This window comes from Empidonax traillii, unplaced genomic scaffold (genome assembly GCF_003031625.1).
Source record: "Empidonax traillii isolate 1590-97213 ecotype Southwest subspecies unplaced genomic scaffold, ASM303162v1 scaffold83:size2986645, whole genome shotgun sequence".
Lineage (NCBI taxonomy): Eukaryota > Metazoa > Chordata > Aves > Passeriformes > Tyrannidae > Empidonax > Empidonax traillii.
Genome location: NW_020955276.1, coordinates 537,682 through 551,684, shown reverse-complemented (window position 1 = coordinate 551,684; position 14,003 = coordinate 537,682). Strand labels below are relative to the sequence as shown.

Genomic DNA, 14,003 nt, shown 5'->3' with positions numbered 1-14,003 from the left:
GCCTTGACAGGATGGAGAAAAAGGGGTGACAGGAACCTTGTGAAGCTCAACAAGAGGAAGTGCAAAGTCCTGCACCTGGAGAGGAACAACCCCAGGTGTATGGGATACATGATGGGGGCTGGCAGGCTGGAAGGCAACTTTGCTGAAATGCCCTTAGGGTGTCCTGTGGGACACCACATTGAACACAATTCAGCAGTGCAAAAAAGCCAACAGTCTCCTGGGCTGCACAAGCAGGAGGAGTGCTGCCAGAAGGACAAGGAGGGACCCCTCCCTCTCCTCATCGTGGTGAGTCCACATCCTGCAGTGCTGTGCCCAACTCTGGGCTCCCCACTACAAGAAAGACATGGACATACTGCAAAGAGTCATCTTGCTCTGCCCGTGGTACCAGCCCAGCTATGGGTACTTCAGTTGCTGTGCTATGGACATGCAGGTCTTTCTTGTTCTGACTCCATTTGCTATCACCCAGACAGACAGAGAGATAGATACGCACACACACACACACACGCACAGAGAATACAGAGTCCCCTCACACGTGAAAGGAATCAAAAAGGCATTTAACCAGAAGAGAGACAGACTTCACTGGTTGAGTGGAAGTGCGTAAGCCACCAGGTATTTGTATGAGCGTGGCCTAGTTTATCCCCTTACTTCTATTTTCTTACACATGTTGCTCCCAAAAATCATTTGACTCTATTATTTTTCCTCTAAACATCTCATAGTAAGCCCTTGCAATCCCAAAATGTTCTCTCATGCATGCCGTAATGTCTACTCCCCGGGGAGGGTGGCACCTAGAGGGTGCGTCTGTTTGGGTTAATTAAATAATTAAGAGTTCCCACCTGTCTTGCAGCCTCTTTGCTCCCCTGTGCTTGTGGAGGTGGGTCTCTGTTGGGCTAACATCTGTAGAGGGCCTGGGAGCAGCAGGAACGGGGTGTTGTTTGGGTTCCCTCACCTGCCATTGCATCCGAGGGGAGTGCAGAGGACCTTTTATCACCTAACCGACTGTGGCATGAATCTCTTGTGTTCATGAAAATTGAAGATGTGCGTTTTCTTTTTCCATTGGTGTTTAAAAAGCTTTAAAAACTGGTGAAGTGCATTGTTCCTAAGTTGACAAAAGTGAAATTGTTATCAATATATCCAAATCTACTTTCAAAGATGTGTGTTGTAGGGGCATTTGAAAGGGACCTGCAAATCAAAGGAAATGATTGAAGGCCACTGTAGCACTGTGTGTCAGAAAACAGATTTACGCAGCGGATACTGTTTTGTAGCGATTCGTTTGTTCAAAGCCTCAGGCTGACACAAAATTGTGTTTACCAGAGAAAACTAGGGAATTGTGTTATCATAGAATCATAGAATGGTTTGGATTGGAAGGGACCTTAAAGATCATCTAGTTCCAACCCCAGTGCCATGGTCAGGGATACCATGTCTTCTCAGTCTCCATTTAACTACTTGGATGGCTCATGTTTATTTATCCAGGGCAACACTGAAAATCTGTATTAAAGACCACAGTTGTATTCCTTTAAAAGAGTATGTGTGTGGAGCCATTCCCACAGCTTCTGAAAGTGGCGTCTTGTTTTGTTTCAGTCTTAATTTTTGTCACGTATGAGTCTCATTTGAGTGTCTGAAATGAACTTTCTTATTTAAATGTGTCAGAACCTTCATTCAATCTTACACTTAATTTGGTTATAATAACCAATATTTACAACTGCCTTTTAACATAGTAAAACACACTTGTAGAAAACAAGCTAATTTTATTTCCATGGGAAATATAACCCTTGATATATAACTCTTCTTTTTCCTTTTTTCAACAGACACAACAAAAGAAGGAAGTTCTATGTAGATGCCCGATGCCACCCTCAAACTATAGCAGTGGTTCAAACCAGAGCAAAGTAATATTTTTCTTCATTTTCCATCTTATCTTTTCACTTACACTGTATCGTTTTTCATCTGTGCCTCTTCACCATATACCTAGCATTTTTGGACTATAAGGTTATGCTTTCATTGCGAAGTGGAAGCAGAAATCTCTCATCATTTGATATTGTTTTCCATTTAAATACAACTGCAAAGAAATTAAAACAACTTAAAAAAAAGACTAAACATACGATAAAAAGAAAATATTTATTTTTCCTCCTAATTTGTTGCACAAATATATTTGATTGTTGAATTCAGTCTGGTCTTTTATTTTTTTACTAGGAAATAATTACCCTAGATAGCAAATCTTCTCTTTTAATGAAAGCTAGATCCTTTTGAAGTTTACAATTTGCAGTAACCATCTTCTAGAAATGTGACTTAGTTCTCAAAGTTAAACATGTTAAAGGAGCAAAATTTTGATATCAAGTATCTTATGCATCCTCTGCTTTGCTTTGCTTTGCTCCATATTTCCAATGATGATGTCAAATGCAATTACTCTTCAGTACTACACACCATGACATGAAATTTTCTCAATGTTTAGTGCTGCAAAGCATACTCAACTCTCTGTATTTAAAGAGAAAAGTTATATATAAGTCCATGAGAACATTTTATTAAGTATCACTCCAAGGTGAGAAGTGGCGTGAATATGTTGCCTTCTGCATATTTTTGTTTCCAGTTATACGGGTGTTATTACTGAGCTCAAATTACCCCACGAGATGGATTTCAGTGGAAAGGATGTCAGTGGAGTGTTATTTCAGTATCCGGATACTGAAGGGAAGATTGAAGACTTCTCTGAACTTGTTGAAAGAGCTCATCAAAATGGGGTAAAGTAAATTTTATTGGTCTGACTCATTACAATCTGATGCGTCAAACAGCCATATTCATAAAAACTATATGTTACATGACATACTCTCTCAGTTCATCCAACTGATAACCTTTACAACCATTACAACCAATGCATTTCAGCTCTGTGCAAGTGATATGGAACTGTTTGAAGCCATATTTAAAAATTTAACTCCCATGCAAACACCATTGCCTCAGAAAAGAGGCTGACTGCTCTGTGCACTTCTGTTCCCAGACTCTCGCCTGCTGTGCTACTGACCTTCTGGCTCTCTGTATTCTGAAGCCTCCTGGAGAGTTTGGGGTGGATGTTGTCCTGGGTAACTCCCAGAGGTTTGGTGTGCCACTGTGCTATGGGGGACCCCACGCAGCGTTCTTTGCTGTCAAGGAGAATCTAGTGAGAATGATGCCAGGCAGGATGGTGGGTGTTACAAGGTAAGGGCTTCCTTCACCATCTCATGCCTTCAGTGAAAATTGAAATCATAGAGTCCTTAAGGTGGAAAAGACTACCAAAACCATCAAGTCAAACTGTCAACCCAGCACCTTGTTTACCACTAAACCATGTCCTCTCCATGTGTGTTTTGAACTCTTCCAGGGATGGTGACACCATCACTTCCCTGGGCAACCTGTTCCAATGCTTTACAACCCTTTCTGGGAAAACCTTTTTCCTAAACCACCCTGGTACAACTTGAGGCTGTTTCCTCTCATCCTGTTACTTGGGAGAAGAGACCAACCCTCACCTCACTACAACCTCCTTTCAGGGAGTTGTAGAGAGCAATAAAATCTCCCCTCAGTGTTCTTAATAATGCATAAGAAGCCATAATAAACCCCATTGTGACCATCTTGTGGTGAACAACAGCTGACCATGGTGCTGTACCAAACACGTCTTCCTTGAAAACTGTAAGAATAGAGGTTGCCTTCAGTTTTGAGGAAGCAAGCTTCAAGAATTCTGTCTGTGTGGAATGAAGCTGTGAACTGTCTATAATGCTTGTGGCAACGTGGGATGAAAAGATAACCAAAAGCAGAGTGGATTCATTGTGATAGCATGAGGCATTGCTTTAACTTTTTCCGCTTATTCTGTACTGTTACACTTTTTTCTCTAACATCCAGTCTTACAAAACAGAAATGGAAAGAAGTAGAAAATTCAGGGAACCTCCAAAATAATCAAGAACGAGTTTAATCTAGTGCAGACTTTAGTCTCACTTAAACAAAGCAGAGAAATAGTGTGCAAAATCTTGCCTCTGATTCTTGTTGTTGGTGATGTATCGTGTATTTTGACAAGATGTCTAACTCGTAATAATTGAAATACAAAGCATTTGTCTGTGGAAAGACTGCATATGTTTGGCACAGAAGCTATTTGGAAGTACTTCAGTAACCAAAATAACAAGCATTTACGGTTGTCAAAAAGGCTTAGAAATATTTAATTTATATAGTAGTATTTTTTCTTCATCTTTCTGCATCTCAAGAAAGTTGGAAAAGAAAAAGTTAAAATGGATAAAAGCTCTGATACTTCCTCAATGCACCTTTCTGCCAGGGATTTTTTCAAGACTTAGATCACAAGATCACAGAATGATTGACAGGTTCTCTGGAGGCGATCTGGTCCAACACTCTGCTAGGCTGGGTCAGACAGCCTAGAGTCAGTAGCCCAGGGTGGTGTCCAGGTGTCTCTAATATCTCCATGAAAAGAGACTTCAGTTTCTCTGAGCAAGTTGCTAGTTGCTAAGTTGCCAGTGCTTAGTCACCTTTACAGTGAAAAAACCTCATGTTCAGAGGGAACCGCCAGTGTTTCAGGTTGTGTCCATTTCTATTGGTCCTGTCTCTGGGCACTGCTGATCAAAGCCTGGTTCCATCCTCTTTGCGCCTTCCCTGCGGGTACTTATGTACTTTAGTGATGTCCTCCCTGATTCTTCTCTCAGCCTTTCCTCATGGAAGAGGTGACCAAGTGTCTTTGACATCTCTGTGGTCCTTCATTGGACTCTCTCCAGTTCCTTTGTATTGCTCTTGTGCTGAGGAGCACAGAACACAGCATTCCAGGTGAAACCTCATCAGTCCTGAAGAGAGGGCAGGGATCACCTCCCTTGTTGGCAGTACTCCTCCTAATGCAGCCCAGGATACCATTTGCTTTCTTTGCTTCCTTTCCTGGGCAGATTGCTGGCTCATGGTCAATCTGATGCCCCCCAGGACCCCCAGGGGTTTTCTGCCAAGCTGCTTTCCAGCTGGGCGGCCCCCAGCATGTACTGGTGCATGGAGTTCTATGCCAGCTGCAGGACTTTTTCCACTTCCCTTGCTGACCTTCATGATGTTCCTGTGATCCCACTTCTCCACCCTGTCAAAGTTCTTCTGGTTGGACTGCTGGCAAACCGAGCTGCATAGCATATCTGAGGAGCCATGATGTAAAACAGAAATCTAGAGACTTTGGTCTTGCTGTTTGGTGTCGCAGCTGTCCTGATTTATGCATTATTCTCTCCAGCACTTTTCTGTCTCTGAGGATAGATAAATAGTTTCAGGCTAGCATGCGTAAAGCCCAGTGTCCTAAATTACTGCAATTTTAAAGTAACAGAAGCAACATTTTTGCTTGTAACTTAGAGATGCAAGTGGAAAGGAAGTGTACCGACTTGCTTTGCAAACACGCGAGCAGCATATCAGGAGGGATAAAGCTACCAGCAACATCTGCACAGCACAGGTATTGTGCCTTATTTTATGCCTTATATGTATGCCATATTTTCAGTGATAGAAAGGAATGAGTTGAACAACCTCAGTTAGCTTTGCTTTTGAGAGTTTTTACTAGAAAAATTAAGGACATTGAAATATTCTGGTTGTTGTGCATTTGTTTGAGTTCTTTGAAAAGTAGATCTGCTTGAAAAGAGATATGTTTCCTTTAATAAGGACCATAGTCCTGAATTCTTGCAGTGTCGTGAATCCATCTGTCTTGTAGCATTAACACTACTGAGTAGTGCTGTGTTATAAATGAGACAGATTTCGTATTAAAACAGCAGGGAATTCCAGTGATCTGAAATTTCCCACTCAAGGCAAGAGAAATGAGCTTTTAAAATCTAGAACTCATTGTTCAAATTGTCACAACTTGTATTTTTGTGTGATTTGATGTGAAAATCAAATCACACAGACAAATATCTCACCAAAGAGAGATATTTACAGAAAAACACCATGATTAACTGAGTAATTATCCAAAAGAGTTATCTTCAGCATGCCTCCACAGACTTTCAGCCAGACAAGGTCATAACTTTTTTTGCTCCTACCGTTGCTTTGCTTATGCTCAAGTTTTGAGGAGAGTTTATTAATATTAAAACAGGCTTAATTACTTAGTATTAATGACATACGCCGTGACTTTTTTTGTACCATTACTAAACAGTGGGTTCTTGTGAGACTGGCTTGACTTGATAGTCTTCAAACATCTGTGTTGCATTAGTTAAATTTAAGCACATGTTAACTGCTGACATATTTACATTTCAAAGGGCACTGAATTCATAATCAGAGCTGACAGTTTCATAAAAGTATTTTACCCTTCCCTCCTTTTATTTTGTAGGCAACACATAATCAGCTGTAACATCAGCTGAGGATATGTAGTTGTCTCTTGTTCTAAAGAAACATTCCACTAAACTAACATTAGGTAACCTTTGCTAACAGGGACTTTAACAATAAGAATGTCCTAAACTGTATTTGGATCCTAGGCTCTTCTGGCCAATATGTCAGCCATGTTCGGTATATACCATGGGTCTGATGGATTAAGACATATTGCGCGACGGGTACACAATGCTACTCTAATCTTGGCTGAAGGTGCGTATTTAATGTTTGCAGAAACTGTTATAAAATCATTACCCCTCCTTAAATAATACATCCTTCTATATAAGCTCTTGTTTTTTTGGGGGGTGGGGGGAGATGTTGCCAGCTGATGTGTGTTCTCTCGAGTGGAGAGAGACCCATTTTAATACAAACTTCACTGCTGATGTCTTTCTGTACTTCTCATAATGTAGTATCAGATATCTATGTGATAGGAACTTGGAGGCATTACCTCAGTTTCCTTGGGAAACTAGCAGAAGACTACAGAATGAGTGTCTAGATGATACTGTTGAAATGCCGTTTGCCAGCTGCTACTTCACTTACTGGACTGTTCTAGTTTACACACAGAAATCTGCACAGAGTATTAATAACATAGCAAAAGAAAGTAACTGATGATACTGAAGCAATAGAAACATTTCAGTTAAATTGGGTGGAGTATTGTACCTGCTATGAACACTGAAATTCCAAAGCTTAACAGCTGACCAAAAGCACAGAATCTGTTGCAGGAAATGATGATTGCATCAGGACCATGTGGTCTGGTAGGCTTTTTTTCACTGGGATGACTGTCATTGCTGTCGGAAGGAGCTATGCAAAACTGGAATGATTGGAATTAAAGGATTATTGCCACAAATATTCATGCTTTATTTGCCAGTTTAGTTGGAAGACCTTTTGCTACTGTGAAAAGCACTAAGGCTCTAAACTTTGTTGTGGCAAACTCTGTGGCAGTTAATATCCATTCACATAATGTAACTTTTCTTTCCAGTGTAATGATTTTGTCTTTATTCCATTTATATATCAACTCTGCTGCTGTATGTGTTACACATTTGATGTATCAGAAGGATCTACCCTAGACTCATTATTAAGTCATTATTAATTAGATCTGAATTTGACAGAGGTACATTTCATACACAGTGATATTTCACTAAAAAGTTGGTGATTTTGCTGATCTTTACACAAGGGGAATATTTTGCTTTATTATGCAAAAGTTTTTATTTATGAGATAGATAGACGGTGTGGTTATTCAATTACTGTGTGAGTGAGAAATACAGTACGCATATAAGAGAATTAATTTTCTGTTTTTTATAGGTCTCAGACGAGCTGGTCATAAACTACATCATGATATGTTCTTTGATACCTTGACAATCACATGTGGATGCTCAGTCAAAGAGGTTTTGGACAGGGCAGCTCTTAGAAAGATAAACTTTCGAATTTATAGTGATGGCAGAGTAAGCAATTTTCTAAAACTTTGATAAATTCAGAAATTTTGCAGTATGACTTTTTCTTCATTAGGTTTCTAAACATTACATGCAGTAAATGGAACAAAATTATTTAAGACCTTGCAATTTGCTCAGATATGTCAGTCAGTTATCAAGATAATATAAAGAATGAACTTGTTAAGTGATGCGCTTCTAGAAATAATAATTGTATTTTCCTTTTATGCCTGTTAAAAAAAGATTACATAATTTTTTCATGTGAATTACGCTACTAAGGGGTAGAGTAGAGAGACTCTAAAACTTAATGATGAAATACAAGGTGACATCCAGAATTCAGGTCCTGTGACAGTGTTTAAAAACAGACTGAAACCTAAACCCCATTTTTTAGGCACCAAGGGCTCTTGGCAAAGTGTAGAATGTTCTGTAAATTGGGATGGGGGGAGGGGGTGTCATAACAAAATGGGCAATTTTCCTATTAAGTGGAAAACTCTCAGAAGCATTAGAAGGGAGATCACAAGTCTCAAAGCTTCTGAACCATTTGGTTTAGATGGTTTAGCTGGGAAAAGGAAAGAATTGGGAAATTTTATGTAAATAAAATAAATTCATGTATATTATGTAAAATGAAGTGACATTTATATATGGGTAGATTGATTGGTTTTTTCCCTTTTTTTCCCTCCTGTGTTTCTGGAATAATTTTCTTGACCAGAACAAGTGTACTCTAGAATTAACAGCTTTGAGTAATTACTGTTGTTTTTATCTATAGCTTGGAGTATCACTTGATGAAACTGTAAATGAGAAAGACTTAGATGACATATTATGGATTTTTGGTTGTGAATCTTCTTCTGTAAGTACATAATAGATTGTACAGTTTAAATTATCTGAATGTTTCAGAAGTTTAATGGAAATCAAAACTGCTGTTGGGACATTTGGTGTCTATATGATGACCATTTGTTAAATACTGAGTATTTCAGATCCTCTCTTAAAGAAAAAGGCAGTGTTAGATAACAAGGATTTATGTAGTGCCGTTTTCTGATTGTGACACTTAGTTCTTCCAGTTAGCTTGGACACCTGGCATTTCGGCTGTTCCTTCTTTTGTGAGAGTTAGGACGTGGTGGTCAATTATTCCTTTCCCACTATAATTTTTGTTGCATGTCATTAGTAATTAGCAGCAATACTTACAAGATGAGGTCTACTGAGACATCTGTACCCATTTTTAATATAATGCTGTTGTCATGCTAGATATGTATGTATGCTAGTAAAGTTGGGGGATTTTACCTTAAAAGCTGACGAAAAAAACCTGGCTTAAAAGCTGACTAAATCTCAAAGTAAACTGGTAGTTTAAATTTAAGCTAGTTCTGATGGAAATTTTTTATGAAAAAGTAAGTTTTCATTAAAGTGTTTAACTCTGTTTCTCTGTGTTGAAGGAGCTGATTGCTGAGGGTATGGGCGAGGAAACCAAAGGCATCCTCAGCACCCAATTTAAGAGAACTTCAAAATTTTTGACGCACCAGGTTTTCAACAGGTTTGTGAAACAGCTCGGTATTTGGTGTTTTATGGTATTATCTGAACATATCTCCTTTCAAAAGCAGTAGTGGAGTCAGCTGAGAGCAGTTTTGTACCTGGATTTAAATAGTTGCTCCTTACTCTGCAATAATCTATTTAGTAGCATTTTTAGATCTCTTTTTCATATTAAATGAGCAGAGCAGTACTCGTGGTCGCATTGGAAATTTATTTTTCCACTAATCTGCTACACTGTGCAAGGTATTATTGGAGGATGTAGTATCAGCAGACTTACTAGAGCCCTTATATTCCATATTCACTGACAGCATTTCTGAGATGGTAGTAGGCATTTTTAATCCACGTTACTATTAGCAAGCTTAAAATGCCAGTTCTAGTATATATCAATAGCTATCCTCAGTCTTACTTTTTTATTTATGTTTTTTCTTATGTTAGCTGCTGGTATAGCTAATCTGCTTGCCTTATCACTACATTTTGTGTTCTCCAGCTATCACTCTGAGACAAATATCGTGCGGTACATGAAAAGATTAGAAAACAAAGATATTTCCCTTGTTCACAGCATGATTCCTTTGGTAGGTATTTAACAAAAAGAGAAAACATTAGGCAATTACATACGCCTTTATGTATTTCAATAAATACTGATAAGTGTGTTTGTATTTTCAGGGATCCTGCACAATGAAGCTCAATAGTTCAGCTGAACTTGCAGTAAGTAGCAATAATACTGTCTCAACTGAAACCACATGAGTAAACTATCTAGCCAGTGTCATTGCAGAGAAGTAAAGACTGCTCTTGGTTAGTACTCCAGCTGAAGTGTTACTTTCTGGAGTAACTAGTCATCCACTCCCATTTCTGCCAGGAAAAGAGTTGTGAAAAGCACAAGTAGGAGTACAACAACAGTAAGAGAGTGAGTGGATTTAGAGGCTCCATTTTGAGTAAAATAATTTTTGGAATGAGATATCATAGTCTTGTTCCCTCATGCAATGTTGCAGTACCAAATTCTGTCTGCTTTACAAATCTTAGAATCAAATACTCAAAAATAGGGAAAGAGTCAGGCTGATTCATGCTTTGTTTTCAGTTTGCTGCTTGTTAGCATATCCCACCTTTTCCTCACGTGAATATCGTCATTTTTCTAGCTGATAGCAGCCACTCTGAGTACCAAATTACTTCTTGACTCTGAATGAGCTTCTTCTGCTCTCTCTCCCTGTTGTATTCTCACTTTGATCTTTCACTAGATCTCCTTTGTCCTCCTTCTCTCACTGCCTTCTCTCTTTCCTTTCACTGTTTTCTGTCTTGTATATTCCCTCTAATTAAAATAAGTAGCAACAAAATGTTATGTTCTATTCCACACAACTCCTCTCTGTTCACCTTGTGATCCTACAGCTCTACATAAGGGTAGGTGGTGTAGTGGGAGAAACTAAGGATTTTTAAGCATATTCTGAATGTTAAAAATAGGTTTACTGGAAATTATAGAATCATTTCAGTTGGAAAAGACCTTTAAGATTGAATCCATCTGTTAACTTGTTACTGTGAAGTCCATCACTAAACTATGTCCCTAATCACTGAATCTACTTATCTTATAAATATTTCCATGGTTGTTGACTCCAGCAGTTCCCTGAGGAGGCTGTTCAAATGTTTGTTAACGCTTCTTACGAAGAAATTTTTCCTAATATTTTTCCAGTCCTAATCTTTTGTCCTATCTCCAGGGGCCAGAACAAGGACTTTTGTCCCAGGAAAGTGGTCTCTACCTCCATATAGCCTTCTTCTCCAGCTGCATCCTTTGCTTTCTTACCCATTCTTTCTTTGCACCTTTCTTCCACTCTTTCTTCCTCCCTTTCTCTAATTTCCCTCTCTCTCCTCTCTTCAGTGTAACCCTTATTAAAACACACCACCATGGGCTTCTGCTAGAGCATAAGAGACTAACACACCAATTTCCATACCGAGCATATGATTTAAGTATGTAAGTTTCTTTTGCAGACCCTCTGATTTTTGTTGTTCCTTTTTGACCACGAGCGTCTGCAAATCTTGGGTGCTTCCTTCCCCTTAAGGGTGGGATGCCACATTTTCATTGGCATTTCTGCACCCTTGGGTCACAACAACCCCAAGCAGCACTACAGGGTGCAGGGTGAGAGCAGAGTGCCTGGAAAGGTGCCTGGAGGAAAAGGACCTGCGGCTGCTGGTCAGCAGTGGCTGAACATGAGCCAGCAGTGTGCCCAGGTGGCCAAGAGGACCAATGGCATCCTGTATCAGCAATAATGTGGCCCTGATTCTCCTATCAGGGAAATGATCTTCCCCACTACTCAGCACTGGTGAGGCCACACCTCAAATCCTGTGTCCAGTTCTGGGCCCCTCACAGCAAGAGAGAAATTGAGGTCTCGGAGCATGTCCAGAGAAGGGTAACAAAGCTGGTGAAGGGTTTGGAGCACTGTCATGGGTTCACGTGGCTGAATTTTAATAGGGGGCCATTTACACAGTGTGCTCTAACCAACAATCTTTGGTTAGCTCCGCAGCTATCTGGCTGTCAGTGTTTGGGACACCTTATCTTCTAGGCTTCTACATCACCCTATGGTTCAAACATCAATATATGGACCTGGTGATCTGCTAGAAGGAAAAAGAACAGAGAGAGAAAGAGAGAGAGGCAAATGCATTCTCTAAGCCATTTCTAAGCTTTGGAGGTAATCTCTTCATAATACTCAGGTCTTGATATGTAATCCAATTACCAAAATAAAAAGCTAAAATGTTAACATTAAATCAGTTTACATTAAACCTTGCTAAACCCCATACCACTGACCTGTCCAGATCCTTCTGTAGCAGCTTCCAAACCTCCAGCAGATCAATGCTCCCACCCATTTTGGTATTCTTTCCTTCACAGAGTTTAACAAGAAAACAGAGTTGTTTGCAAAGTATTTTATTATAGCATTTTTGGTTTTGTTTTTATAGCCTATTTCATGGAGAGAGTTTGCCAACATCCACCCTTTTGTGCCCCTGGATCAAGCTCAAGGGTATCAGCAGCTTTTCAAGGATTTAGAGAAAGACCTGTGTGAGATTACTGGCTATGACAAAATATCCTTCCAACCAAATAGGTAGGAATTTTTTTCTGAACATTAGCATCTAAACATGATTCAAAAAACTTACTTCTGACAAAAATGTGCTAGCCAAAAATGGAAGAAATTTCTAAAATTAAATTTGCTTTGAATGCAAGATTATGAAAGCAAATAATTTGTTTGGGTTTTTTTTTCAGAGAATACAGCACCTTATTTTGTCTTGTATGTTCTAAGAGTTTAGAGATTCGATCTTTTAAAATTTTTTAATATTTCATCCCATGTTTTCGTCTCTGTGAATGTTTCTCCACCATTGCTTGTGTAAAATGGTGGTGTTATTGGTATTCTCCTATGAGCTAAAAATAAAGATGTGAAATAGGAATAAGCTGTATGAACTTCCAACTGTGTAATTGTTGAAATTGGTGTTTGATGCACTAGGTTTTACTAAAGAATGCCTAGGATCTGCATGCTCACTGAAATAAATACAGCAGCACTGAATGATAAATGCAGCCTGTTTATGTCCATTAGCAGTTTTGATACAAAATGAGCAGCAAGAAATTACAGTTAGGATGTCACTGAAAGACTTCCTATGTTTCATTGTGTTTCATTTAGTTTGCTGACACTTGCCTAAAGTCATTGGTAAGGATTAGGGCTGAACAATTTTGAAGTTTTGGCAGAGAGCTGGCACTCTGTGGTTTGTGTGCTGTGTAACAGTGTTTGTGTTCCTCTTGCAGTGGAGCCCAAGGAGAGTATGCAGGCTTGGCTGCAATCAAGGCTTATTTAAATGCTAAAGGAGAACGTCATAGAACTGTAAGTGTCAACACTCGTTGGGGAAGAGCTTTGGGTGGAAAGTGGAGAAAGGAAAGTTGATTCAGCAGCTGGGAGTCACCTAGAGAGAAATCAAGTAGTGTATCCTCACCTGTGACAAGCTTTCAGTATTCCTTGCTTCCCTCATGAATCCTGGGTACCATCTTAAAAGTTTTTACAGAGAGTGAGAATGAGAAAGGGAACTCCCTGAAAGGGGGATTGTACTATGTCTGGCATCGACGGACTTAACTTTCTCTGTAGCAGCCCATATGGTGCTGTACTTTGTGCTTAAAGCACTGTTCATAATACAGGAATCTGTTGGCTACTGGTGAACAGTGCTTTCACAGTGTAGGTGCTTTTTCTTTATCCCACTGCCCTGCCCTGACCCTGTCCTTTCCCCATCAAGGAGGCTGGGTGTGGGCAAGAGGCTGGAAGAGACACAGCTGACCCCAGCTGACCAAAGGGATATTTTATGCCATATAATGGCATGTGCAACAATAAAAGCTCAGGGAAAGCAGGGAAGGTTATAACTATGGCATTTTAATTCCCAGGCAACCTTTACATGTGCTGGACATGTGGCCAGCCATGGGAAGTAATGAATCAATTTAATAAGAGCAGGTGCTGGTTGCTACCATAGTAGCGCACTGGTAATATATTGCACCAACCAAGGTGTCCTGGTTACCATCCGTAAATTGATTCATCTACTGGAGAGCCAAGGAGGGATAAGCAAGACTTAATAACCCTTAAATAGTCCTGTAAGATCAATGCAAAAAGTCTGACAGTGGGTGGAAATTAATAGTGGACTATCTGCCACCAGCAGTGAGTGCTGCCATGTGTGACAAGCTAAAACTCACATAATTAGTGGGATTCAAAGGCAGCCAAG

The 14,003-nt window shown here is 39.7% G+C and overlaps 1 protein-coding gene across 1 annotated transcript in view; it reads left to right on the top strand.

The window, feature by feature from the left end:
• The window catches only part of GLDC (glycine decarboxylase), a 43,901-nt gene that overhangs the window by 16,125 nt on the left and 13,773 nt on the right, over nucleotides 1–14,003 (top strand). The window contains exons 5-16 of the mRNA XM_027881061.1: nucleotides 1,806–1,883; nucleotides 2,582–2,729; nucleotides 2,984–3,180; nucleotides 5,332–5,428; nucleotides 6,435–6,540; nucleotides 7,630–7,769; nucleotides 8,521–8,601; nucleotides 9,182–9,279; nucleotides 9,763–9,847; nucleotides 9,939–9,980; nucleotides 12,213–12,355; nucleotides 13,048–13,123. Of these exons, the coding sequence (XP_027736862.1) occupies nucleotides 1,806–1,883; nucleotides 2,582–2,729; nucleotides 2,984–3,180; nucleotides 5,332–5,428; nucleotides 6,435–6,540; nucleotides 7,630–7,769; nucleotides 8,521–8,601; nucleotides 9,182–9,279; nucleotides 9,763–9,847; nucleotides 9,939–9,980; nucleotides 12,213–12,355; nucleotides 13,048–13,123 (1,291 nt within the window). The remainder of the gene's footprint in view (nucleotides 1–1,805; nucleotides 1,884–2,581; nucleotides 2,730–2,983; nucleotides 3,181–5,331; nucleotides 5,429–6,434; nucleotides 6,541–7,629; nucleotides 7,770–8,520; nucleotides 8,602–9,181; nucleotides 9,280–9,762; nucleotides 9,848–9,938; nucleotides 9,981–12,212; nucleotides 12,356–13,047; nucleotides 13,124–14,003) is intronic.